The sequence below is a fragment of the Callospermophilus lateralis genome, chromosome 7, assembly GCF_048772815.1.
Source record: "Callospermophilus lateralis isolate mCalLat2 chromosome 7, mCalLat2.hap1, whole genome shotgun sequence".
Classification (NCBI taxonomy): Eukaryota; Metazoa; Chordata; class Mammalia; order Rodentia; family Sciuridae; genus Callospermophilus; species Callospermophilus lateralis.
In genome coordinates this window covers 24,147,854-24,174,856 of record NC_135311.1, presented here as the reverse complement: position 1 = coordinate 24,174,856, position 27,003 = coordinate 24,147,854, and the positions used below count along the sequence as shown (strand labels likewise).

The 27,003-nt window shown below is 51.5% G+C and overlaps 1 protein-coding gene across 4 annotated transcripts in view; it reads right to left on the bottom strand.

Annotated features, from left to right (window-relative positions):
• Syt6 (synaptotagmin 6) overlaps nt 1-27,003 on the bottom strand; it is a 57,327-nt gene that overhangs the window by 11,087 nt on the left and 19,237 nt on the right. For all 4 annotated transcript variants that reach the window (XM_076861843.1, XM_076861844.1, XM_076861845.1 and 1 more), the window contains one exon: nt 601-721. In XM_076861843.1, coding sequence (XP_076717958.1) covers nt 601-721 — 121 coding nt within the window. The remainder of the gene's footprint in view (nt 1-600; nt 722-27,003) is intronic.

The following is a 27,003-nucleotide window of genomic DNA, read 5'->3' as shown; positions in this document are numbered from 1 at the left end:
GCCTATAGCACTAATAGGAGGTAGTGGAGACCTTCAGGAGGTAGGGGCTGGTGGAGGGAAGTTGGGTCACTGGGGACATGCCCTTGAAGGGATATTAAGACCCTGGCCCCTCTTCTTTCTCTCTCTTTGTTTCCATGAGGTGAACAGGCCTCTGCCATGTACTCCCACCATGAGGTCCCATGCTGCCACAGACCAAAGCAACAGGGCCCAGAGAACATGGATTGAAACCTCTGGAACTGTGAGCCCAAATAAATCTTTTATTTATGTATTAATTTTTCCAATGCTGAGGATTGAATCCAAGATTTTGCGCATGTTAGGCAGACGCTCCACCATTTACCCCTAGCCCCATCTTCCCTCCTTTAAGTTGATTTTTCTCAGGTATTTTGTCACAGTGAAGGAAAACTATCACAGAAACCACAGTCTTTACACAGAAAAGAAGGGACAGAAGTGGACTTTGGATAGCAGGTCTTTGCCTCCTGGGCTGGTGCTCCTAGTCTAAGAATAGCGCAGGTCTTGCCCTTTCTTCCTGAACACTCAACCAAATCTTAATGTCTGGATTTGGGGAGGTTGCATGGTAGGCCGCATGAGTAAGACAGGTACCTGAATAGCCTGTGATGTCCATCGCCTTGAGGTTGCGACATTTGATCACCGTGAGGGTTAGCCTGCCGGCCGTGGGCAGGTAGCAGAGGGAGAACATGATCTCTCCCAAGTCCACGCTTTCCTGCAAAGAAGCAGACAAGAAGGCAGGTGAGAGGCACACAGGCCATGGGCTTTCTCCATGTCCAGGGGCCATGGGGCACTCTGGGGCCCAGGAGAAAACTCTTGGAGTCACAGTGCCATGTGCTCAAGACCCAACGGACTAGCCTCCATGCCAGGAGTAACTGGGTACAAAATAATAATATTGCTCTTTCAATAGAATTTGCCCCCTTCAATATTATTTCTCACTTCTTTTTAAATTTTGAGGCAGGGTCTTCCTAAGTTTCTGAGGCTGGCTTCGAACTTGCTATTCTCCTGTCTCAGTCTCCTGATTAGCTGGGATGAGAAGCAGATGCCAACATGTGCCCAGCTTCTCTCTGGCTTTTGATCAGATTCTGGTCCCAGTCCTTCCCATTCTGCTTTGGTCTGGCTTGCCTTGTAGGCACCCCTTGTCTGCAGCCGCCCTGGATGGTCCATTCCAGTTCTCCAGCTTGCCCTTCCCCATCTCTGATCCCCTTGACTTCAGGCCCATCCAGGGTCCAGGCTAGTGGTTGTGGTAGTGTCCTGGATGGGATCAAGCTCTAGCCATCAGGTGGCCCCTCTCCTAGCAGATCTGCAATTCTTTTCTGCCTCTGCTCCTCAGCTCGGTCATTCTTTGCCAATCCCTTTGCAACTTTCCTGAAACACACCCAGCTCTCTAACTTCAAGTCTTGGTGTGGACGTGAAAGGAACTGATACCCTGCTTGGGACATGCTGCCAACCAAGGAGATGTACCCTTGCCATCCTGGGCTTGACCCCAGGCTTTAGATCTGCTCCGACCTTTTTCCTTAAATGTGATCATCCTTCAAAAATAAACCCAGCAAGGAACACACACTCCGCTGTTTCTCCTGTCCCAAGAATCATCATGGCTGGGGATCCCTGGAAGTTTCTGAGAAAACAGAACTTCCCTCCCTAGAAGTTTTAGTATCTTCCTAGAATGACGGCAAGCATGTCCATCTGTTGTATTAGATAGCACTCTGACAGACTGCTTCCTTTTCCTGTTCCCCATTTACTGAAATGGGGTAAAGTTGACTTGGAACTGCAAGCTATAGAGATGTTTGCTCCCATAGGGCTCCCAGAGCTAGGCTTGAAGAGGAGGAGCTCAGGGTTTGGGGAGGCCCTGATGTCAGATGGGGCCCTCTGTGCTTATTCATACATTCATTCAACAACATTTATTAAGCACCTGCTATGTGCTAGGTCTTGATCTGAGTGCTGGGAATACAGGAGAGAACAAAAGAGACAAAAAAAAAAAAAAAAATCCCTGCCTTTGTGGAGCTTGAATTTTATTAGGGCCAAGGACAATTTTAAAAAGTAAATAAATAAGTTAGATAATCAAAAGTATCAAGGAAAAAAATGTAAGGCAGAGAAGAGGATATGAAATGACCAGGGTGGGGGTTACAGTTGTAATTTTAGCAAGGGAAGGCCTTCCTGAGGAGGTGACTTCTGAGCAGGAGAGAAGTTGGGTGGTTTTGTCCATTCCCCTCTCAAAGGACCACCCTCTGTTGGAGACTGTTGGAGTTCCCACTGGCCTGGAGAATCAGCCAAGACTCCCCCTACCCAACCCCTTCCAGGGCATGTGATCCCAAAGCTCCCCTCTAGGTGGCGCTGGCACCCACCCTTCCCTAACCCCACACTTGCCTCACCCCCAATCAAATTCCAGGCATAGTAACAGAAAGTGACTACCCCCAGTTCCCCAGAAGGCGGGTCAGACTGGAGCCAGAGTGGGGATACCCCGGCAGGGCCAGTCACCTGCTCCAGCACACATGCCCCTGGCCTCCACAGAGCCAGTGATCCAAGACCACCACCTGTGAAGCTTGTCTATGATGCTTTTCCACCTTTGAGGTTCACAGCAGCTCTGGGAGGCAGGGATTGTTGCCATTACATCCTGCATTTACTCAGGTTGAAAAGTCTTGCAGGGCTAGCTGAGCCCCATCTTTTGGGAGAGCGCTCCTCACACTCAACCATGAGCAGAGCCCCTGACAGCTCACTAGGGTGCATCTCAAGGTAACCTTGACGCCTCTGTCCCTTAGGCCATGCAGCATTCTTTTTTTGTTGTTGTTGTTGGATGATCCATTTATGTTTGCTGAATGCCAAAGGTACGGTGCTTTGTGGAAAGTATATATTCTTCCCCACTCCCCACCCCACCCTTAACTCATGTAATTTAGGGGGGTGTAGCCAGTTCAAGGAAAGTGCTAGGACCCCCATATTCCTCAGGTGCGTCTCCTGTCTCCCTAGTCTCTTTGTTAATGGAGGGAAACACAGAAGAATTCCCCATTGTTGTGGGAACGTGGTCAGATCTCCTATGGCAGGGATGGTGCATCTGACTGAATGGTCCATCTCCGACAGAGGAACAAGGTACAAAGAGAAGCCCAACTCCCTTTATTTCCCTTTTAAGTTCCCCGAGGTTTGAGCCTGACCAAAGTGACACAAGCCCTTTCAGACTCGCTAAGCCAGTAATGGACTGTCCACTGAGCACATGCCAGGTACTCTACAAAGTTCTTTGCTAAATTCTCTCTGTGAGTCTTAGCATAGCCCTATGAGGAAGGTGTCTTTATTATCCCCATTGCATGAGGGAGAAAATGAATGTTTGGTGAAGTTAAGGGACTCACCCAAGGTTGCATGGCCTGCGAGTGCTCTGGTGCCAGACTTTCTTGTGTCAATGCCACTGCTCATATGCCCTCAGTGGCTCCCCTTATTTGGCTTCTGAATCAAGGCTCATCCTCTTCGCTTGCATTTGGGGCTCTCAACCGTTGGGCTGTGTCTTACCTCCTCACCTGATTCTCTCTCCTCCCTCTCTGCCAGCTCTCTGCTCCACATGGTTGGTGTATCTTTGGTCACTTTAGCCAGAATGCCTCTCTCTCTCTCCTCTTTGCTTGGACAATCTATACCTGCTATGGGACCCAGGGTTGTTTACCCCCAGGGACCCTGCCTCAGGGTCCAGCTTGCATTGAGCATCTCTCCCACATCCTGCAGTGTTTTCTGCCCCAAAGAGCTCACAGGAGCCACCAAGTCACCTTTGACCTGCATCTGTGCCCCCCACCCCCAGCATATAATGATGAGAGGCCCTTTTGGGACAAGATTCTTGCCTTACTCTTTTTTTTTTTTTTAAGTATTTTATTTTATTTTTTTTTTAGTTGTAGATGGACACAATACCTTCATTTATTTATTTACTTGTATGTGGTGCTGAGGATCCAACCCAGTGCCTCACATGTGCTAGGCAAGCACTCCACCACTGAGCCCCAGCTCCTGGTCCCCTCACTCTGACTCTTGCTTCAGAGGTACCCAACGGCACACAAGAGTGGCTACATATTTGCCTGCAGGAGGGGACGATTCCATTTTAGCTAAAAGAACCCTGGCAAGAATAATTCTCTCTATCAGTGTTTCGATCAAGTTGGGGCCCTGAGAAGAATTCTGGAAGCTGCTACAACCCCTCCGAGGGGGGGAGTAAATAGGCTGCTGTCACCATGTCCCCACCACCGCCATCCTACAGAAGCTAAGTTGTACTTCCACAGCCTGTCTCCACTGGGGAGTTTGAGTTAGTTTGTTTGTGGACCTGGGAGGATATAAGGGTTCCTTCAGGGTAAATGGAACCTTCTGGGGCTCTAGGAATTGCTCTCAAGGCGGTCTCCTTCCAGGAGCTCGGGCCTACAGACACTCTTTTTGCAGGGCTTTCCTTCCTTATAGGACCATGGCACCTGAGGGACATGTGGGTACTGAGTCTGCGTACACTGTGGAGCCCCCACTCCAGACCCTGCATCCAACAGTGACTTCCACCTTCCATCTGTGGGCCCATACAAGCTAAGGGACAGATCCAGGATCCTACTGGGACATGGAGGCAGAGAGGAAATGGGACCAGGACCCTTGAAGCCCAGTCTTGGGGCTTCTGCTTTAGACGATCTGGCCTTATCAGGCCTGAGGGCAAGTGGGCTGTCCTGGACTCCGCCGATTGAAGAGGTACTGCTCCCCTGAACAAGCAGGCAGCAGAGGACTGGGTTATTTGATAAAGGAAAATAAATAGGTTAATTTTGAGTAAATAGAGAGACGGGAGCTAAAGCAAACAGAGGCAGTCAGCGTCTCCTGGTGGCCACCCTCCTGCTCTGGCAAGCTGAGCCCAGCTCAGCCCAAATGGCCACCCTCACCTGCCCCTCCCTCTGCCCCATTCTGTCTCAGGGGGTTTCAGCCCTAGATTCCACAGACCTTACCAGACTTCTAATCCACATTAGAAATGTTTGAGACTTTGGACTTTAATAAAACCAGGGGTGACCAGGGGCAGCAGAACAGCCAACACCTTATTGCTTTCATCTCTACCTGCTGTCGGAGAGGCCGCCTTAGGGCCCTGGCTGGTAATGAGCTCCCCGGTGCAGGAGAGGTCACTGTAGTCCAGAAAGCTGCAGAAACCAGCTTGGCCCTCCTAACTCCTCACCTAGGGGCTCATGAAGGGGATCTGAGCTCCATAGCAGCTGGCCTCAAGTCTTGACGAGGGCTTGGAGCGGGTGGGTCTGCTGCTAGGGGAGGGAAAACCAGGAGACATCTGTCCTCAAGGGCAGCCTGTCTGCCTGACATCCTTGGCTATAATAGTGGCATGCTCCTGAGCAGTGCCCAGAGTGCCTGCGCAGGGAGATTATCTGAATGGCCCACTGGCTGCAGCATTGTTCTTGATGGTACCAGAGCTGCCCACCTGCACAGCTGTTACAGATTTTTTTTCCTTGAGGCACTTACATAGCCCTAGGCATGAGGGGCGGGGATTCTATCTGTGGGCTGGCTGCCCAGGAAAAGCAGTGAGCCACAAGTCAAGAGAGCCTGACTTTTAGTCTCTCTGCTGCTAACTAGCCATGAGACCTTGACCAAGTCATTTCACATCTTTGAGCTTTCATCTATGAAAACGAAGGGGTTGTACTAGATGATTTTCTGGCCACCGTGAGGACTGAGGATGCAAACTGGAAAATCCATCATTAACCACCATCAACTGAGACAGCCCAATGGTGCTTGACTGGTGTCCGTGGCCCTCCTCAAGGCATCTAGAAATTTCATTTTGAAATCCAAATGCTCTCATTCCTTCAGTCCCTGGATGCCCTACTGTTCTCCAGAGCTAGCCACGCTTCTTCCTAAAGAGGCGATGAGTGGCATCAATGCCTCCAAGTCTGCCCTGGGAATCCAGGCTGAGCAAAGCAAGAACAGTGCTTCCCCATCTCTTAGAGAACACTTCTAGTCTCTTAATCATTAAGCAACTTGTCTGAGTCTCTCATCATCAGCAGAGAGGCATCCACTACATTTTCAGAAAAGTCACAGGAGACCTAAAAATGATCTTGGAAGCACTGGGCAGGAAGTGCTGTTAAGTTACTTTGGGGCAGGGGGGCCGGAAGAGAAACGGGTGGAAGCCAATTTGGCTCTGATGGGCACAGAAACATCCAGTATTCAACCCCTCTGTGGAGGCTCTAGTCTCGGTGCTGGGGGTACAGAGATGATTCATCATGGAGGCCAGACACTCAGGGCCAGGGATCAGTTCCCACAGCAACATCCCTCTCTGCATAAGATCCAGTCCTACCTTTTACATTAATTTGAGGGTTATATGATGGATGCTTGTGTTCCTAATTATTAGAGCCTTTTGAGGGTGGGGTTGGGGTCCTATTCTATGCATCATTTTACCTCTCATGTCTAACTCAGTGCCTGATGCGTGGGAAGCGATAGGTGAATATGGATTTGGGGTCAGGCCTAGATCCAATTTCCAGCTGTGACTCCTATGAGCAGTCATTTGACTGAACCTTTCATTGCCTTGGTTTCCTAACCTGCAAAATGGGGATGATCTAGGACCTTCCTCTTAGGGTTGTTGCAAAGATTAAATGGAATAATTTGTGCAAAGTGCTTGGCAGAGAGTAAGCACTGAGAATATATCAGCTGCTGTTACGATCATGATTACTGTTATAAGGAACTTGTGGTCATGGGGTAAGGCAGGGGAGAGAAAGGCATAGACGTAGTATTCCTGTTTGGTTTGATCAGTATAATAATAGAGGTGTGGGCCAGATGTGGACGAGGAGAGGAACGAACAATAAACTCTGCCAGGGGAATCAGGGTAGGCTGCTCAGAGCCCTGATAGGTGACAGGATCTAGACGGGTGAGTGAAAGCAGCTTTTTGAGCAGAGAAAACGGAGCCAGGGCATTTCCAGCAGAGAGATCAGCAGTGTATAAAGACACAGAAGGGGCGTGGAGTGTTCAGGAGCGTGCCAGGCTCCATGTGCACAGAAGGCAGGGTGGGGGATGGGATGGGGTCAGATGAGGCTGGGAACAGGGGCGGGGCCTCGTGGCCCTTACGTAGGTGTTTTTCCTTCCTTCTGCAGGTGATGGGAGACTGTCTCCGCTCTCCATTTCCCACTCAGCCCACACTGTCACCTTCCATCCAGTCCCTGACGCCAGAGACCACGAGAGTGGGCATCACTCACTCCCTAGGCATCGACTGACTGTGAGTCTGGAGAGGTGGGCCTGATAAGGAGACCGAGTCCCTGCCCTCCAGGAGCTGGTATTTTGGGGGAGGGAGACAAAAATAAGGAAAGCGAGACAGTATCCAAGGGAACCAGTGAGGGTCACAAACCAGGCGAAGGGCCACTTTAGACAGAGTGGCTTCGAAAAATCAGGAGGACACAGCGGCCAAGAGTAGAAGGGACAGTGGTGGGTAGAGAGGCCAGCAAGGAGCGCCACGGCCTGGCACCTGTGTGGAAGGGGATGTGGCTTGGTCCTGGCTACAGTGAAGAATGAGGACCAGGGAGAGATAAGAAGGGGGAGGGCAAGGGAAGTCTTGAAGGCCTCTGGCTCCCCCCACATCCAGTCACCTACCGAGCTGTGCACTCTCCCTTCTAGGTGTCCCCTGGGCCCTCCTCACTGAACCACCTTAGCTCTGACCTCTACCCTCTCTCTCCTGACCGCAGCTATTTCTAACTCTGCCCTTCCCCTCCCATCCAGCCTCCCTGCTGGCGTCAGGAGGTTGCTCTCCTGCTCAAAATTCTTCAATGGCTCCCCATTTCACTCTTGTTTTGGAGTTGGACAACCTGGTCTTCAGGTGAAGTGTCACCCCCAAAGCCCAAATGTCTATCATGATGAAAAGTGGCTCCGAGAAAGGGCACCCCGAGCTCCTGCGTCAATCCCTCAGCCTGCTTCCTTGGAGCTTCTAGCACTTGGCCTGAAAATCACTGACCCACTGAGTCAAAGGGCAGTCAAGCTTCTTCATGAGTCAGCCCTGGCCTTCCACCATTCTACCCCAGGTGCCATAAAAACCATTCACATTTACTGACTATGTGCCACCGGTTCTAAGTGTTTTTACATGTTAAGGCATATATATATATATATATATATATATATATATATATATATATATATATAATCTTCACAAAAACCTCAGGAGATGGTTACTAGGAGCCTCTCCACTTTTTACACAGAGACACTTTTGACACAAAGAGGTGACACAACTGGCCCCGAGATGCGCAGCTCCTGAAGGGCAGAGCTGAGCTGTGAAGCCAGGCTCGGGAGTCCCCACTTTTAGTTTCTACCCCATCCTGCCTCTGAGTCCCTCTCCCCTCCACGCTCCTCCCTGTTCTTCCCACTGCCTGAAATCACCTCTCCCTGCGCGGACTATGCTGGACAATGACACTGTCCTTTCCAGGCCTCTGTCCTGTTGCCTCTTTGTAGGTCACCTCCCCTGACTCCCTGCCCTCATTTGGAGGTGGGCTCCCTTTGCCCTTGGGTTGTACAGTTCCGGGGACAAGTGTGATAACACTCAAATACGAAGGCAGGACATATTCGAGAAAATCGTCAGGATCTGGTGGCCTGCTCTTGAGGGGAGCAGAGACTGACACTCAGCCCGCCCGCCGGCCCCGCACCCTCGTGGCTGGCTTTGTTTCCTGCTGGGAGAGGGGAGCCTTGGAGGTGGGTGCTCCTTCCCTGCTGTGAGCACAGGGCCTGGGTGACTGTGGATTGGTTCCCTGAACCTCCTCAGGCCTGGGCTTCCAGGACTCCAGCAGAATGCTGGGGGTGGCTGGGGTGGAAGGGCGGGATGTGTCTGTTGTGTCGTTCTGGCTTGGGGCTCCTGCAGGGCTGGGGCCGCCTGTGTTTCTTCTGAGTTCCACGCCTTCTTTTTCTCTCAAGTGCTTTTCTGCCCTAAAGGCCTCGGTGCATCATGAATAAATGATGAACCAGAACTGAGGTGTCTTAAACAAACTCACACACCCAGCTTTGGCCTGCAGTGTGGCCACGGACAGCTCAGGACCTTCTCTGGAGGAGAAGGGCCCTCCAGCCCATGGGGAGCAGAGGAGTGGGGGAGAAGGGTGAGATCCCCCAGGCTGTGCTGGATCCTGGGGGACCCGTGGAGAGACTAAAGCACAACAGCAGGAGGCACATCTTTCTGTATCTGAGCATCTTCGGGGACACAGATGGTTTTATTTGGGAGACTTCCTCCGCCCCTCCTCTGTGAACCCGCCCTTGAAAAGAGGTTTAGTCTTTCACATGCACCATTACTTTTGGGCAAATATCCATGAGTCAGAACCACACTGGGGGTTGGCTAATGACTTCTAAGAAAGTGGGTGGAGAGGGACAGGGGACACCAGGGTGCGGAAGGGAGCCTGAGGAGAGCAGAGTTTGGAGAAGTTCTAGAAGAGATGGGGGCAACAGCTGGTCCAGCCAGAGAGTCTGCACCCTGAAGCATTCTTCCAATGAGAGGCCAGTGCCTGGGACCTCACCTCAAATCTGCTCTGCCACCGGTTCTTCATTATGACGGACGGTGGTAAGGGCTGGAGGAAATGGCACAGTAATGGCCTTAATGATAGGAACCTTCATTTCTTGTTTCAAGTTGTTCTGGGGGATGTCAGCTCCCCCAGGGAAGAGTGTGGGCATCTCAGCAGGAAGCCATCCACTCTTTGTCCCTCTCTGGTCTTAGCGAGGTGGTCCCCTGGGGCAGCTGGTTCTGTAAACAGGTATGGGGTGGAGGAGGGATGCCACGCAGGCAGGGTTCCCCTCTCCGCCAGAGGCACAGGCTGGTCAGTGACTCTGGCTTCTTTGTCTCCTTGGAGGTGGATACCCTGAAGATTTAGCTCCTTACCCAACTCCTATTCCCCACACTCCAGAACCTCTTGGTCTTGCTGAACTCCCGTTGGGCCTTCTTCCCACCTCTCTAGCCTCCTCTATGGGCCTCCGTGCAGTGGAGGAGCTTATCAGGACTCAGGCCTGGGCCCTCTTCTCTCCTTGCCTGACCATAATGTTGATGCCCGTCTCCTCGCTCATGACTCCCAATTTACGGCCCCTTTACGGACCTCTCTTCTAGGCTCCAGACTCACATATCCAGCATGACATAGCCACGCAGTTGGTCTCACAGAGCCAAAAATGCCTCAGAGGCTCAAGGTGACCTTTTCCTCTTGCGTTTACATTCACCTTCCATCTGCCCCTCTGCTCATCCAGAAATGAGGCAGCACGCAGACCCCGCCTTCCTCTCTCCTTTGCAACGAGTTCCAACATCACCAAGCTCTGCCAATTCTATCTCCAAATTCTGTCTCCAGTGCCCCACCCATTTCCATCTCCCTTGCCCCAAGGAGCCGAAGTCACATCTACCTGCCCTCAGGCACTGCATCCTAACCCATCTCCCTGCTTCTCTTCCTTCACCTGCCCCATTCGCCACACAGTGGCCAAGGTGATGTCCCCAAAATGTCAGAAGGATGGCATTACACTTCCCTTTAAAACCCTCCAATGGCCAGGCACAGTGGCGCCAGCCTGGAACCCCAGCTATTCAGGAGGCTGAGGCAGGAGGATCACAAGTTTGGGACCAATCTAGGCAACTTAATGAGACCCTGTCTCAAAATTTTAAAAAAATAAAAAAAGGCTGGGGAGTGGCTCAGTAGCAGAGTGCCCCTGGGTCCAATCCCCATTCGAAAGAAACCCCTCCAACGGCTTCCCCTTGTATGAGGAATAAAACCCCAGACCCCCAAGGCCCTCCCCACTGGGCTGACTGTTTAGCCTCACCCCGGGCAGTGGCTCTCCTTACCGTGCTCAGCCTCACTGACTTTCTGATCCTTACGGGGACCTGGGTTTTTCCTGCCCCCAGAACATTCTGTTCCCTCTGTTGATCATTCTGTTCCAGCTTTTCACATGGCAGATGCCCACTTGTCCTCAGGCTGCCCCCCTCCCCAGGCCCACTCCAGATGATGTGGGGCCTGGGTCTGTTTCACCAGGATGAGGGTGGGGCAAACAAGGTGCCAGGTACAAAAGTGAACGAGGTGCTCACTCTTGGGTTTGTGCACGCCTCAAGAGGCAATGCCCCTCTGGGGCTGGGGCTGTGGCTCAGAGGCAGCGTGCTCGCCTAGCATGCATGAGGCACTGGGTTCGATCCTCAGCACCACATAAAAATAAGCAAATAAAATTTGAAAAACCTCTGTTGGCTTAATTGTTAAAAAAAAAACAACAACAACAAAAAAAAACAACAAGAGGGAATGCCCCTTAAATGTTGTCCTGGGTGCCTTGCTGGCCTTGGCCTGGTCTGCATTTTATGTTTTACTCTCCACTGTATTTCCAGTCCTGAGCACAGGGGCTGGTGTATACTACATGTGGGCAATTGTTGAATTATAAGCAACTCAATCTTGTGGGGCTTGCCTGGTTAAGAAGGTGCTGAAAAGTACTGGTGTCAGGAGTAGGCACGTGCTCAGCCTCAGCCTCTGCTTTCCCCGGGAGGGTCACAATGTGGGGCCTGGATGCTGAATTATTGGCAAGCTCCTCAGGTGAGTCTTAAGTATCCTAGGTTGTAATAAAAGGGAAAGGAGATTCTGAGACTGCCCTGGGTCAGACCCTACTAGAACAACCATTGCAACGAATATGTCCTAAAGCAACCAACGTCATTTGATACCAGGGCTGCTGGGCTAGTTACAATTATAATAGGGCCTCCTCTGCTCTCAGGAGGCTGAGGCAGGAGGATCGAAAGTTCAAAGTCGGCCTTAGCAATTTAGCAAGGCCCTAAGCAACTTAGCCAGACCCTGTTTCAAAAATTAAAAAATAAGGGGCTGGGGATGTGGCTCAAGCGGTAGCTCGCTCCCCTGGCATGCCTGCGGCCCGGGTTCGATCCTCAGCACCACATACAAACAAAGATGTTGTGTCCACTGAAAACTAAAAAGTAAATATTAAAATTTAAAAAAAAAATTAAAAAATAATAAATAGGACTGGGGATGTGGTTGAGTGGTTAGGTGACCCTGGGTTCAATCCCTGTTACCAAAAAAAAAAAAAAAAAAAAAAAAAAAAGTAGGGGGCTCTTCTTTGTTAGGTGCAAATGAGGGTTCTGATGGATGGAAGCCTGGGCTGGTCCTGGTCCGAGTGGAGTGTTTGCTGTCTATCATCCTTGGCCTTTTTCCTGTGATCATAAGACATGATGTGGACAGTTCAATCCACCCAGATACACTTCCCTCCACCCCACCTTCTGCCTTTGGTTATTGAGAATGAGGGGTGCTGAGGACTTGTGTTGGAAGGGAGAAACACTAGTAAGGACTTAAGAGTATAAGGCCCCCGTCTGCCAGCCTCCACCTGAGAGGAGACAAATGCATGTTGTCCCCCTGCATTACAGATTGTGAGAGAATCAATTTCCTGCTCACTTGAACCATCTAGTGAGGCACCTTGGCCTCGGTCTGTCATTTATCATCAGAAGCACCTGGTATGTCATCATCTCACTAAGAGCTACATTGCTCCAGTGGTTACTGCCTCATAGGAGATGGGGAAAGAGCAGGAAGCTGGGCCAGCAGTGGAGAGAACCCCAGGGCCCTGCTCTTGTCCCCATGCATAGATGTTGCTGACCGGGGCACAGTCCCCAGCACTATGATGAGGAAACCCTTGTACATAAAGAAGTTCTGAGCATGTGAAATGTTCCCCCATCTCCTGCAGAGCTGGACTTCTGTTTTCTTGCTTCCTGGAGGTTCTGGGGAGAGAATGAGGGGGGTCTGCATCCTTACAGGCTTCTTGGGAAAGTCAAAGGTGTCAAACTTTTTGGGTTTTTTTTTGGTACTGGGAATTGAACTCAGGGGCTCTCAACCACTGAGCCACATCCCCAGCCCTGTTTTGTATTTTATTTAGAGACAGGGTCTCACTGAGTTGCTTAGTGCCTCGCCCTTGCTGAGGCTGGCTTTGAACTCATGATCCTCCTGCCTCAGCCTCCTGAGCCACTGGGATTACAGGCGTGCAGCACCGTGCCCAGCCAAAGGGGTCAATCTTGAGATTCTTTCCCTCAGTTGGGGATCTTTAAGGACCATAGCAAGGCAATTCCAATCCCATATCACTAGGCAGCAAGAGGCCACAGTGATGGGTCAACTTGTCCAGTCCCTGACACCAAGCAGGACCACATAAACAATCAACACCTTTGAAAAAAACTCACTCCTATTTTTTCCTATGTTCTTCTACCCTGGAACTCAGACATTGCCACCTTGATGTCCAAGCCTGTGGGGCACCGCTCTGAATGACCATGTCTTCCAATCCTGAAGCAGGGGGCTCTGACCAAGTTACTATGTTTCATAGTGACTCAGGCCTTGTACCAGCCTGGATAGCAAGGCGTGTCTTCAGGTGTAGACGTACCCACTGGGTTTGAGTTACACTCACCTGCTCCCTAGTAATCCTACCCCTTCTGCCCTTTAATGGACAGAACTTTCTAAGAACAGTGTCCTCCCAAACAAAAGCTCACTTCTGAATGTGCCTCCCTTTCTCTCGTCAGCCTCTCGTGACTTTCTCTGGCTCTCCCTTTTGGGGCGCTTGAGGCCGAGAGCCGGGGAAAGCCGTCCTGAAGCTTGTATCAAGGTAATTTGTGTCTGTGTTTTAGTTTGGGTCACCCCAAGTGACCTTAGTTCAGCCGCCAGTGCTGGATGGGGGTGGCACAAGCCAATGACTGCTGGGGCACCTAGGCCCTTCCCTCCTAGCTAGCTTAGGCATTATGCCTTGAAATCCAGGGTTGTTTGTTTGTTTGCTTTGTTTTTCAGCAATGGGAACTGAACCTGGAACGCTCTACCACTGAGCTACGCCCTCCGTCCTTTTTTTTAATCTTTATTTTGTGACACCGTCTCACTAACCTGCCAAGTCTGGCCCTCGAACTTCCAATCCTCTTGCTTCAGCCTTCCAAGCAGCTGGGAATACAGGCGTGCACCACCGTACTCATCAAAGCCTGTATCAGTTTTGACTCGATTTTTCTCTTCTCCAAAAGAAACTCAGTGCCCTTGGCCTTCTAAAATTTTTAGACATTTTGGTGTCCTTCATCTAGATCCATGATAAGCCATCAGCAGCCAACTCTTGACTTGGGGGGTCTAGTGGGAAGCTGGAGTATTGATCCTTTATACAACCAGAGGGGAGAGATCTGGCGTTAGTACAAACAGTCCCAGTGGGGCATGCACGGGGTTTGGGGCTCAAATCCCTGCCCTACTGATTTCCAGCTGTTTGACTGTGAAGGTCACTGAACTTCTCTGACTCTGACCATTGGCAGTATTGTCATGCTTGAGGTGGCTCCCTACTGGGCAGGTCCTCTAAGCCCCTGATTTGGAAGCAACCACAAGGAGGGCATGGCCAGTTGCTCGTGGACAAACCAAAACTCACATGCAGCAAGCATACAATCTGGAAACCTCTCGTTCTCCTGCCATAGGGCTGCGGGCAGTGGCCCTGCATGTGCTGAGCATGCTGTCCCATCTGCCTGCCAGATGGGCCGAGGGACCAGGTATACCCTGTGGTATCTGAGAGGAGGAAGGGGCAGCTGCCTTGGGGGGGTCCCTGGGTGGAGTGTGGGAATGAGGAATTCTTTGGGCTGGTTTCAGAGGCCAGAGCAGGCTTAGGGACCCCAGGGAAGCTATGCTGATTTGCAGGCTGCCTCTTCCTTCCCTCCCAACCCTGGGCTTCCCTCCCTATCAGACTTTCATCAGGATTGGGGAGGGGTTCTTCAAAGCCCTCTCAGTATTGAGGTTCTAGCTCAGGCGCCAAGCAACAGATGAACTTAAGGGAAATGTTAAGCTGAGAGCCAGGAGAACTAGGTTAGAGTGGCCGTTGTGCTGCTGACCAGCTGGATGAGGTAGGCAAGGCACTGTGCCTCCCTGAGCTGTGGTGCCCCTTCCTGCTACGTCCTGCTGACTGTGTCTGGTGGCAGGCTGGGGCTGGCTTTAGCCACCTCTGAGATGCATTTGGACCACGCATCACTGCGTCACCGAAGGAGCAGTGAGTCGTGTGGGAGAAGAGGAAGAAGGAGGAGGGAACGGGGCTCCAGGATCCCAAAGATGCTCAAGGAAGACTGGAGCTCTTTGCTAGGAGGTTGTTCTGCAGCAGGCCCCAGGCCTCCCTCCTCCCTCTGCTCGCCGGGGAGGAAGATGATGAAATGCCAAATTAGCTCCATTATTGTAACTCCTCCAAAAATTATAGACCGCATGTTCTGCCAGAGTTGGCTAATGTCTCCCACTGGTGAGCAGGTGACACTAATGGTTATTTCCTCCCTCCCAGGCAGTGAGTGAGGCTCAGGCTGGGAGTGGGAGGAAGGGATCCATGCAGAATTTTGAGGCTCCTCCTGCCCTGGTACCAGGTCCACACAGCCCCGGGGGGCTGCCTGAGCTCCACAGCAGTTTCCAGATCCTTCTTTCTTTCCCTAACAGGAACTGCCTCTTTGCCCTGCAGGATCCAAGAAAAGCAGCTGGCCCAGGAAGAGCCGAGCCTGGCCTGGAGGTGGGTCTTACTGCAGGCCACACCCCTGGCCCTCAGGCCCACTGGCCCCGGTCCTGCGGTGGCTGCTGACAGCGGCCTGCTGCTCCCTGGCTCTGCCCATGGCTCAGGTTTCTTCTCCAAGTCGTGCCCAGCTCTTCCTGCCTCCCACACAGCGCTAGCATTTCCTCTCTCACCTCTTCTTGCCTCCCCCACCCCCATCTGCCTCTCCTCTCACACCAGACACAGCCATCTCCTGTCTGTGGCAGCTGAGGCGACTCCTTCCTTCTCAAGGAGGCAGAGTGGAAGTTAGCCCCTTCCCAGTGGGTCCTGCGGTGGGAAATCAGATTCCTCCACCAGGCGTGGCTCCTGGAAACCTTGACCACTGCCATCCACATGCTATGGTCCTGCCAGGTTGCCCAACAGCTCTGCTCCAGCCCATTTCGTTCCTGGAAGAAATGGTGGGAACTGGACCTGCCTGCCTAATGCCTCCAAGGAGTTCCAGGAGGAGCCTCTGCTGCAGTTAGTAGTTTCAGAGTCAAGACTTCGCTGTGGTAGGCAGAGAGAGCTCAGAATTGCTCTGAGATTACTAAGGTCCCTTCTCGGCTTACAGATCAGAAAATTGAGGTTTTGAAGGGTTGGGTGGTCTTGCGATGCCAAAGGGAATTTTCTGGCTCCTGCATTACGGTGGAATCCCTTTCTCTTCCTTTACAATTCCATCTCACTTGTATACATTGAGCATTTACTAAATACAGGGCCAGGGTTCAGTGCTACAGGGGTCCTCCACAGAAACAAGCCTGGTGGGTGGCAGTGGAGAGCAGAGGGGCCTGGGCTCCTGTGGAACCCAGGAACACAGTGAGGATGAGGTTAGGGAGAACCCTGTTCTGCTGAAGATATGAGGTGACCCCCAAAAGCTCATGTGTGAGACAATGCAAGAAGGTTTCGAGGAGAAACAGTTATGAGACTCTTAACCCAATCAGTGAACTAATCTCCTGAGAGGGATCAACTGAGTGGTGAGTGGGTGTGGCTGGAGGAGGTGGGCATTAGGGGCATGCTGTGGGAGGCTAAGCATCCTCTCTCAGCCTTGAGTGCCGGGGTGCTGGTTTGGCATTGCATGCTGTAGGCTGCATGATGCAGGTGACCTCCACCTTCGCTCGGCAAAGAGGTTTGTTCTAGCTCTGGACTTGGGTTCGACCCAATGGAATCCATGATGCCCCTTGAAACCTTATCCCCTGCCTTATTTGGTGAAGAACATTCTGTCGAAAATCCTTTGTCTCCTTTTTCCTATAAATAAAGGGCACTTGCTCTCTTCCCTTCCAGCGTGGAAGAGGACCCTTGAGGTCGCAGAGCAGTCCCACCTTCGATATGAAAATGACTTCTGTGTCCTGGGAAGCCAGCTTTTTTGAACCCAGTTTATCTCGTCAGTGCGGGTCGCTGGCAAGAGTGTGCCTTTGGTAGATATTTTGTATCTGGTGAGTGGAATGGACTCTCTCTGCTGCCTGATCATCATGTGAGCTGCTTCCCTCCATCACATTCTTCCACCACCATGTTCTGCCTCCCCTCCAGCCCTGAGGAATGGAGCTGGCTGACTATGGACTGAGACCTCTGAAACTGTGAGCCCCCCAATAAAGCTTTCCTCCTCTACTGTTGTTCTGGTCAGGTCTTTCAGTCACAGCAGTGAAAATCTGACTCAAACAGATCCTGAAAATGTGATTCAAAAGCAGACGCGGTGGCACAAGCCTGTAATCCCAGCCACTAAGGAGGCTGAGGTAGGAGGACCACAAGGCCAGCCTCAGGAACTTAGTGAGACCCTGTCTCAAAATAAAAGATCAAAAAAGGGCTGGGAATGTAGTAAAGTGTATCTGGTTTAATCTCCAGTATCAGAAAAAAAAAAAAATAATAATGGTGTCTCTCTCCCTGGGGCCATGAATGGTCTGGACCCAGGGCTTAGTGAGGAGGACCTGGCTAGCTGAGACCCAGGCCCATGTCACAGAAAAGACACTCAGTTGCATGGTGCAAAGGAGCTACTGATGCTGCACTGACGGGGGAGGGGGGATGGAGCTCTGCCAAACCTTGCACTTCTCATGCTGAAGGCAGGGTTTAGTTGAACCTGTCCCTCTACTATGCTCACTAGGGAGCCCAGCTGCAGAAGAGGGTTAGGTGATGACTCTAGGGCTCACCCGGTTAGGTCGTTAGTCCCCTGTGAGATCACAGGGCTCTGCAGAATTTTGTTTTTATTTTGTTTTGAGTGAGTGAGATCAGAGACCAGGGATTGAACTCAGGGGCACTTGACCACTGAGCCACATCCCCAGCCCTGTTTTGTATTTTATTTAGAGACAGGGTCTCACTGAGTTGCTTAGGGCCTTGCTTTTGCTGAGGCTGGCTTTGAACTCGCATCCTCGTGCCTCAGTCTCCGGAGCCACTGGGATTACAGGTGTGCTCCAGAGAGTCTTCAGGATGTCTCAATCACATCATCTGAGAGGAGACCGATGACCCTCCCCACTCCTAACATCTCAGGGAACCCAAAGCTTCACTGAGGGTAAATGGGCAGGGGCCAGGTCCTCTGTGAGAGTCTGACCTGGGACCCATCAGACCTCTGAGCCTCACTCACTGCCTGCCCCCAGCCAGCACACCTCCCGGTCTTCTTCCCTCTATTCTCCACGCCACATCCTTCCCTTCTTTCCAGGATTCTTCCAGAACCACTTAATCCTGGAAAATTCCAGGCCTAACCCAGCCAATGCACCAACCCCAGTCCAGAGTAGATTCCTGTCCCCGTGGCATTCATATGACTTTCTAAGCAACAGACGTTCTCTGGGTATTATCAAAATGTTAATCATGGTGTCCTGGGGACAGTGGGCATTTCTTTTTCTTTTTTCTTTTCTTTCTTTCTTTCTTTTTTTTTGAATATCTGTATTTTCTAAAATATCTAAAACAAAAGTGTAATAGTTTGCCTTGAGGCAAAGCAGGTAGAGTGATACAGCATTTTGAAAAACTGCCCTGTTTGGGTTCTCTGCTCTATTACTTTAAACCCACGTGACTCCAGGGAATTTCCCTAGCTTTCCTCATCTATAAAATGGAAATACTGACTTCTTACTGTATTGATAAGGTTAAATGAGATAATCTACTTGGAAAATTATCTATAAACACATTAGGTATTGGAGCAATAGACTGTGGCAGGAACCCAGGTAGTTCCTTGGTCTTGTTGAGATTTTATTGTGTCCTAATCACCACCCTGCCATGGAGATTACTTTTCATATGTGACTACTGAGGAAACAGAGAGGTGATGTGATTTTCTGGGGTCACACCAAGGGGCAGGCTTCAAGCCCTGGTCTCCTGTCTCCAAACCCTGCCTCCCTGCAGGCTTCTAGAGGGCTGGCCCCGAGTCTGTCCCAAACCCAACTGCTCTGCTGGCCTCCTGGATGCTGACCGACAGCCTGGCTGAATGTGGGACACTGAACAGTTCTACCCCTTATCGGTGTCTCATCTTCCCCATGAGTGAGACAGAGATCACTGTCATCCTTCTTTTTCCAACACAATCCAAGGTGACACAGTTTCAAACTTATAACCATCCTTCTAAGTATTAATAAGCTGCATAGTCTTCAGAGTGCAAGATCTTCTCTTCCAAATGCAGTTTCTTATGAGAACCAAAAAGTGTCCCTCTGGGGTGGGGAGGGGGGCGGTGTAGCTGGAGTCCTCTGGCGGGGGAGGAAGGAGTGACAGAAAGACAAGTCAAACAGGGTAGAATTGGAGCAAGGTCCTCCCAGCTCCCCGGGGTGTGCCGGAACTGGCGTGTGTGCTGTGTGCGTGAGTGCGCTCATGTACCCACACGCCTGGGACTGCCAGGGGTCTGGCTCCAGCTGGCTGGACTCCAGGTGGACAGCAGGGGACGGTGCTGAGATTCTCCTTTCCTATCTCATGCAAGAGGAGAGAGTTGAGCCAGAGTGACTCTGGCAAAGATTTCCCAAATAGGGTCGGGGGGTGGGGGGATATTTTTCCTTAGGGAACACTCACTCTCTAAAGAGAGTTGGGTATCTGCGGGATTTGTAAAAAAAAAAAAAAAAAAAAGCCCTGTCAGCAGGACTTGGAATTATGAAGGCCTTCTCTCCTCCTTTTCCCCTGGCCTCTTTTTCTCCTCCAACCTATCAAAAAAGCCCAGAAACAGAAACAAGAACGTTAAGTCCTGGTGATTTCCTATTAAAGCCTCTGCAGGGCCCTGACCCTTCAGAATGGCCTGCCCTCCCAGGAGGCTACGGGCTCTGCACGCTCCTCACCTGAGTTTGCCTTTCTCCAGGGGCCTCTGCGTGCTCAGCCCTGGGTCATCCTGGGCCCCTTGGTTCCTGCTCTGGCGTTAATCAGGAGTGACTCAGCCGGGAGACACTTTGTGACAACGTGGAGGAGGCGTTTTCAAGCGAGTGCCTCAAGTCACAAAGCCAGCTCTGTCCCCAGCTTCTCAAGGGAAAAGCATCTCACAGCTTTGTCAGGACACAGAGCTGCCTTCCTCTCTGGAAGTCGGACCACTCCTAGCACGGGGCCCAGTGTGTCACCTGGATGAGTCCATCGAAGGCTCCCCGAAGGAGTGGGTTCTGTCTGCCCCACAGGGAAGGAGCCCCAAGCCAGTGCTCTGGCAGGCCTTCCTGGGGGCAGCAAGAGGCTCCAGAGAAGGCTGACCTGGTGGGGAGCCCCGTCTCTCCCCATGGGTTTCCCCCCGTAGGGTTTCCTCCTTGGTTTTGGCTTCCCTTCCATTCTGCCCTGCACCCTTAGTCAAACGTCGACGCTAGGGTAGACCCAACTCTTCCTCTAGGTTCCCCTCGCACCTCTGAAACAGCCTGGCAATGTAAATACCTCCTCTAAATACTACTGGTGACCCGGGGAATTGTACCAGGTGCCAGTCATGTAGCGGGGACACCTTCACAGGCCCCTCCCTGGTTCTTCCGGGGGAGACTCTCTGCCCATTTCCGGGGAAGGGCACCCTTTCTTTCCCCGCATTGGAAAGCCTGTCTCCTTCCTGACAGAGACCCCACCCAGTCCTCCCACCTGGCAGGGGTCCCCTTGGCCTTATTCTGGTAGAAAGGACGGGTTCATTCCCAGCCGGCTGGAAGAACAGGGAGGTCACCGTGGAAAGCAGCTTCCTCCTTTTCCTCTGGGGGGGCAGCCCCCGCAACATTTCCCCTGAAGAGAGGCCCTCCCTGCATATGCAGGGAGATGGCGCTTTATAGCACCACAGAATGACAATGGCCCCGCAAATTTTAGATAAGAGAAGACAAGTGTCATTAAACACCACAATTGCCTTCTACTGAGGGTAGAGGATGGACAGACAAGACAGTCCCCACTCCACTGCCCCTGAGGAAGATGGCCAGTTATTCACCTAACACCTTGTGGCATTTGAATACGGAGGATGGGGCTGGAACTAAGCCTGGGCTGGGGCCAGAGAGAACTAAATGACCCTGAGCAATTTAAAGAGTGGCCTTGTATGTTTATTTGTTTGGTCTTGAGGTCTGGGCCTTGGGAAGGTGGAGAAGAGCCAACAGGGTAATGGAGGGGGTACTCTCTAGGGCCAGAGCCAGGGCAGTCCACCGTGCCACCAGGCAGTGGGTGCTGGTCCTAGCACATGGCCTAACATGTCACTTAGATGAGATAAACCCCATCTCCCATCACAACAGACCTTCGGATAGGTGCTGGGACTTAGTGTGTGTGGCTTGGGGTGTGTGGCGCTGGGCTTATATCCCCTGACTGGGTCAGTGAAGGAAGAGCCTTCAGAGGCCAAGAAAATGATGACGTTTCACAAGAAGCAGAAAATGGGAGCCGGAAGGGACTGGGAACATATGGGAACACCAGGCAGAGGCAGGAATCTTGGGAGAGTCCCTCTTGGCCAGTTCTCAAGAGGTGGAACAGAGCCCACCTCACAGAGCCAACTCGCCCCCCTTTGACTCATGCCACCCTCATGCAAGGGTGGCCTGAATTGCCTCCTCTGGAAACTGGAGACCTTACCAAAACCTACCCTGTGGGGCGATGGCGAGGATTACACATAAATAATGGCAAGTGCAGCCTGGCACAGGCAGCCGAGCAGCCCCTGCTGACATCTTGCTCAACCAGCAATTGTCATTCTGCACACAAACTGTCATCTGTGTTTGTTCTCTCACCCCCTCCTGGTCTCACCTCCACTCCAACCACCCCAGATGCACTCAGGCGCCTGTGCTGTGTTGACAATATAGAACAGCTCCTGCAGAAACCAGTCCCCAAGTCCAGGATGTTGGTGAACTCCAAGCTGTGTCAAGTACAGACTGTCATCAGCAGGGTGGAACGCTGAGGTGACAGACATGGAAGTCTTCTGAGGTGACCATTGCTATTTCTCAGTCCTGCAAGACTAAGATCAATACCAGTCTGGACTGGCTAGAGAGGGGTAGAGGCTTCAACATCTTGCCTGGCCCCCTGTCCCAAGGGCTGCCGCCTATTCCAATTCCCTCGTCCCAAGGCCACATGGACTCCATGGATATCTCTCTTCCCAGATTCTGATGCAGCCCTGGAGGGACCCTCAAGGTCTTGGGACTTTGTCCAGAAAGAAAGACATTAAATATTCATGGAGAATGAGTAGGTGTCCATTCAGACAGGAGAGGAAAATATGTCTAGAGGGGATGTCTGATGAGGATGAATGAGGGCCAGATGGGCCTGGGGTTGGCCGAGGAACTGGTGGAGAGGGGGACTGGCTGTCACACAAAACACATTTTTCTACATTGTTGCTGACACTAAAAACCACAGAAATATGCTGCTAAGTGGACAAGGTTGACCTAGAGTCTACAGCTCGCTTTGTCTCTTTCCTCCACCAAGGTATAAATATTTATGTACAATGGGGAGGTTTTGAGTGGGGGGTTGGCTGGCTCGGTGTCGAGGCCCGTGATGAATGGCCTCTCTTTCCATCTTGCTTATCCTGCTGACGTTGCTTGTTCTTTGCCTATTTCCTGTTCTAGCAGACCTCACTTATGTGGAGCAGAGGGATGTAGAGTTGGCTCTGTAAAGGTTCTTTGGCACGTCAGCCCAGGGGCTCCATTGGCCTCTCCTAAATAAGACAGAGGGGTAGATGTGTGCCGCCCAAAATGAAGGCAGTGGCAGTGAATGTCGGGGTCCCTGGGAGGACACAGGGAGGAATAAAGGAGTAAGTAAAAACAAAATAGGGCAGAAGAACACCTTCTAAAAGCCTAGAGCCAAAGCAGGCAGTACAAAGGGCACTGATTGGGACTCATGGGACCCAGGTCCAAGGTCCAAGTTTGCATCAAATCACTGAGCCACTTGGGCAAGCTGTGTGACTTCTCTGCTCTTAACTCACTCATCTGTGGCAGGTAAAAATGTTGGACCTGATCATCTTTGAGGCCTGTTCTACCTCTGACCTTCTTCAGGTTCGTGAATACATGGATTCATAGCATTTGAGTCCAAGAACATGAGAAGCTCCTTGGGAAGGACCCAAGTGCTCCCAAGTCAGTTACTATTCTGGTCACAGTTACCCCCCATGACCCTAGTCTCTCTGAATTGCTGCTGATCTAGGGAATTCAGGACATTCCCTACCCCCCCCCCCCCAATGAATCCTGGAGTTGAAATGTCCGTGACAGTGTCCAGAGGGGATATTGGGCTATTGCATCCCTTGGGACCAAATAATTTCTCTCCAGGAGAAAATGTCACTGCGAGTTATCAGGTGATGGAAGCCACAGACAGGTGCATGTGCTCTTGGTAGCGAGATGGGGGAAACACAGAAAGCGCACCCAGGCTGGAGCATAGATTCTCGTTGATGCATGAGCTTGTTGCCTTAATGATTTCATTCATTCTGTTGTAAGGGAAAGATTAGATATTTACGCCATAGAGAGGCACAGCAGGAGAAAGAAAGAGGGCACACTGGGCTGGGGGCAGGGCAGAGTGCACTTGCCCTGCCTGCTCCACCATGGCCAGCTGTGAGGGGAGGGGGAGGGGAGCCAGTGCTGGGGTCCAGTTGTCAGTGGGAGCCACATTCAGCAAGGAGCAGCTCCCGCAGGCAGTGGAGCTGTCTGAATGCTAAGGGACTCATCAAGGCCGAGTGGAGCTGTCTCCACTGTTCTGAGCCTCTGGCTGTTGTGCGGCCACTTCCTCTGAAGCTGAAGGGAAGGACCTATTGAGAAAGGCCAAGTTTAGAAACGACTTAAATAAGAACACCTACGGCCAGTGGAGTGGTTATCGAGCAACTCTGCTTCAGGCCAGGTCAGAGCCCTGTCTGGACCAATTAGCCTTGTTTTCCAACCCCACATGGGAAACATTTAACCCTATGTGCCCAAGGATGGTTACTGTCCCAAATGGCCCAAGTGAGGAGGTGTGGGTGCGTGGGTGCACATCCAGGGCTCTGCAGGAGGAAGAGCTCAGGGACATGGAAACCCTTGCCTGTGGTGGGCACTCTGCTCTTGGAGTTGTGGCCCATCTTCTGAACCCACCCACCATGGCAGGGGGACCCTGGTGAAGGATGCTCATATGATGGAGCTTGGCCCCCACATCTCTTCTCTTTCCCTTTCTGGAGTTTCAGAAACCCTTTTCTAGAAAAGGATTTCTTGGTCCCTTGGGCAGTCCCAGAAAAGTCAGGGTCCAGTTGGCTTTAGGAACTGGGGCTGGATGCAATGAGCCACTTTCCCAGGACCTGAGCTCTGAATTGCCAGGGGTGGAAGGAATACATGGTGGGGAGAGAGAGGGGTGCTGGAGGAAAGAAAAGCAATTCAGAGAATAATGAGGATAATGAGGCCAGGCCCGAGGGAGTAGGGGGGTAAATGAGCATCCAGCTAAGGCAATCGGCAGCCATCAGCTCCCGCTGAGCAGCAAGTAAACAAGGGGGAGTTGGAGTCCCATCCGTGACAGGGAGGCTTCTTCTGATTTTGATGGTGGTGGGGAGCTAGGGGCTGGGTCTGGAGGGCCTCCGCCAGGCCTTGCTGGGTTGCTCAAAGAGCAGAGCTGGGCAGAGCTGGCCATCTGCATGCATTATTTAGTATGCTCTGGGTACAGGGCTGGGCCCTGGAGAGCAGTCTCCACAGCTCAGGGTTGGCCGCCCAGCCAGCTTTGCTCCCTGGGCACCTCCTGGGGCTCCCATTGACCCTGATTTCTCCTGCAGGCCTCTTTTGGAAAACTCTCTCTTTGCTTCAATTCTGGTATGGTCCTTCATGGGAGTCCAGGCACTTGGGAATTTAAGGTAGAATTCTAGGGATCCTGAGGTCTTGCTGCAAAATCCGCATGGAATGGGATATCCTGAGTGGCTGTGACTGTGCTGGGGGTGCCCACTGTCCCTGTCTCCCTGGGGAATAGCCCATTCTTAGAAATGCCCCCATTGGCACACTGCAAAGTCAACCTTCCTAGACCTTTCTGTCTTGTCTCAAAAGGCTGCCCCCTCCAGACTCTAGACTCTACATCCAGCTTCCTGCTTAACATCTCCACCTGGAGGTCCAAAAGGTAGCTGAAATATAGCATGTCCAAACCTGAGCTCCTGACCTTCCTCCCCAAATGGGTTCTCTAGGATTTTCTTTTCTTTTCTTTTGGTATGAAGGATCGTACTCGGGGGCTCTTAACCACTGAGGCACATTCCCAGACCTTTTTTGTATTTTATTTAGAGACAGGGTCTCACAGAGTTTCTTAGGGCCTCACAAAGTTGCTGAAGCTGGCTTTGAACTCGCAATCCTCCTGCCTCAGCCTCCCAAGCTGCAGGGATTACAGGCATGCACCACTGCACCCAGTTCAATTTTCTAACCCCATGAACATCCATTCCATCTTGAGCTGCTCAGGCTGAAAAATCTTGATTCTTTTTCTCTTTCCCTGTACCTTAGACCCTATCTTCAATCTGTCAGCAAATCCTCCTGATTCTACTTTCAAAATATATTCCAGAAATCAGCCGCATCTCATACCTCTACCAGCATCTCTATTCCAGTCGCTCCCAGCTGAGTTCCTGCCTGTGAGTTCATTCCTCACTTGGCAGCTCGAGAGAGCTTTTTAAAGTTTTGGCTCTTCAGAGCCTTACAAACTCTCCTGCTCCCTTTCCCTTCTCACTTCATCTGTTACTCTCTCTCCTCCTCCACCCTTTTTGGCTTCAGCCATGCAGGTCCCCTGACTGATCTTTGAACATCCAAGTGCCCTCCCACCTCTGGGCCTTTGCACTTGTCTTTCTCTCTGCCTGGACCTCTGATGGCTCTCTACTCCCCGTCTTTCGGGTCTGCTCAAATGGCTCAAATGGCAGAAGCTCCATTTGAGCAAGGGCCTTGCTTACTGCCACGTCCCCAGTGCCTGGGCTGTGCTCGGTCCCTAGAAGACGCTCAGAGAGCCCATTGTTGAATGAGTAGTTCTAAATTGTCACTTCCTTAACTCCCTCAGTTCCCTTTCCTCTTGGACTTCCTCCTGCTTGGTACCCTTTGCTGGCCACCCCTCTTCCTCCCTCTTGCTGACCGTGGGTGTTCCTCCAAGCTCAGCTCTTGTTCCTGAATTCTCCTCCTGCCATCTGTATCCCCCAGCCCACTCACTCCCTCTCCCAGCTTTAGTAGTCACCTCTGTCTCCCCTTATTCCCTCTAATGTGATTTAAATGATTGTGTTCCTTTGATTATATTTTTGCTTGCTCTGAAAATTCTGTTCAAGGGGAAGCTTCTTGAGAGCAAGGACTAGGTATTGTGTCCCTTCAAGACCCAATTGCTCTAGGACCTGAGGGTGTTCTTTGAGGGTGCATGGAAGACATCCTGCTTCCCTCTTGCTTCCCCCTGGTCAGGAAAGACCTGGCAGTCTGAGATCTGCACAGAGCTCTTTAAAGGCACAGCATCAACTGCTGGTCGTTGAGAGCATCTGGGAGGCCTCATCCCAGAGTGATTCAGTGATTCCGGGTGATTCAGTCTCTGCTTGAAAACTCTTTCATGGCCACTCCTGGATCCCACTTGACTTACGTGGGTGTGAAAAGAGGAATATGGTAAATGGGCAATTTCTTTCCAGGAGGTCTCCCTCCCTTTAGCATGATGGGGCAGTGAGGACCTGCCTGTCCCCAGCACAATGGAGCCACTTTCCCACTTTGCCCGTCAGACTGTAGGCTGTGAAGACAGGACTGAAGTTGAAGACACTCTGTTCCCAGCCCGGTGCCTGGTACACAGTGATTACCTGGCAAGCAGTTTCTACACAATGAAAAGAAATCCAATCTTATGTGATAGAGGTGCTCTCTAGATCCTTCTCCTAAACCAAAGAAAATAGAGAAACATATTTCCCTATCTCTGTTCCCCATGTTTATCTCTCTTCCCCCCCCGCCCCCGCCTTCACTGCCATTAAATCCTGCCCAAACACTTTCCTTCTCTAGAAACTTTTCCAGACCAATCTCATCTGACTGTTTCTTTTCTCCATTTCTTCTAAACACTCTGCACAGGGTATGGAGTATAGTCGCTTGAGTAACTAGGTTATAAGCACTTTGAATCCGTCTGCCTGAAAGCGTGTACTCCATGTCTGAGGGACCCAGAGGTCACTGAGCGTATTATACACTTCCTATGAGCCTGGGCCTTCTGCGATGGGGCTCTTTCTTTTCTGTTCTTTTCATAGCCTGGCCCACCATTCTTTATCCAACAAGTGTTCAATGATGCAACTGA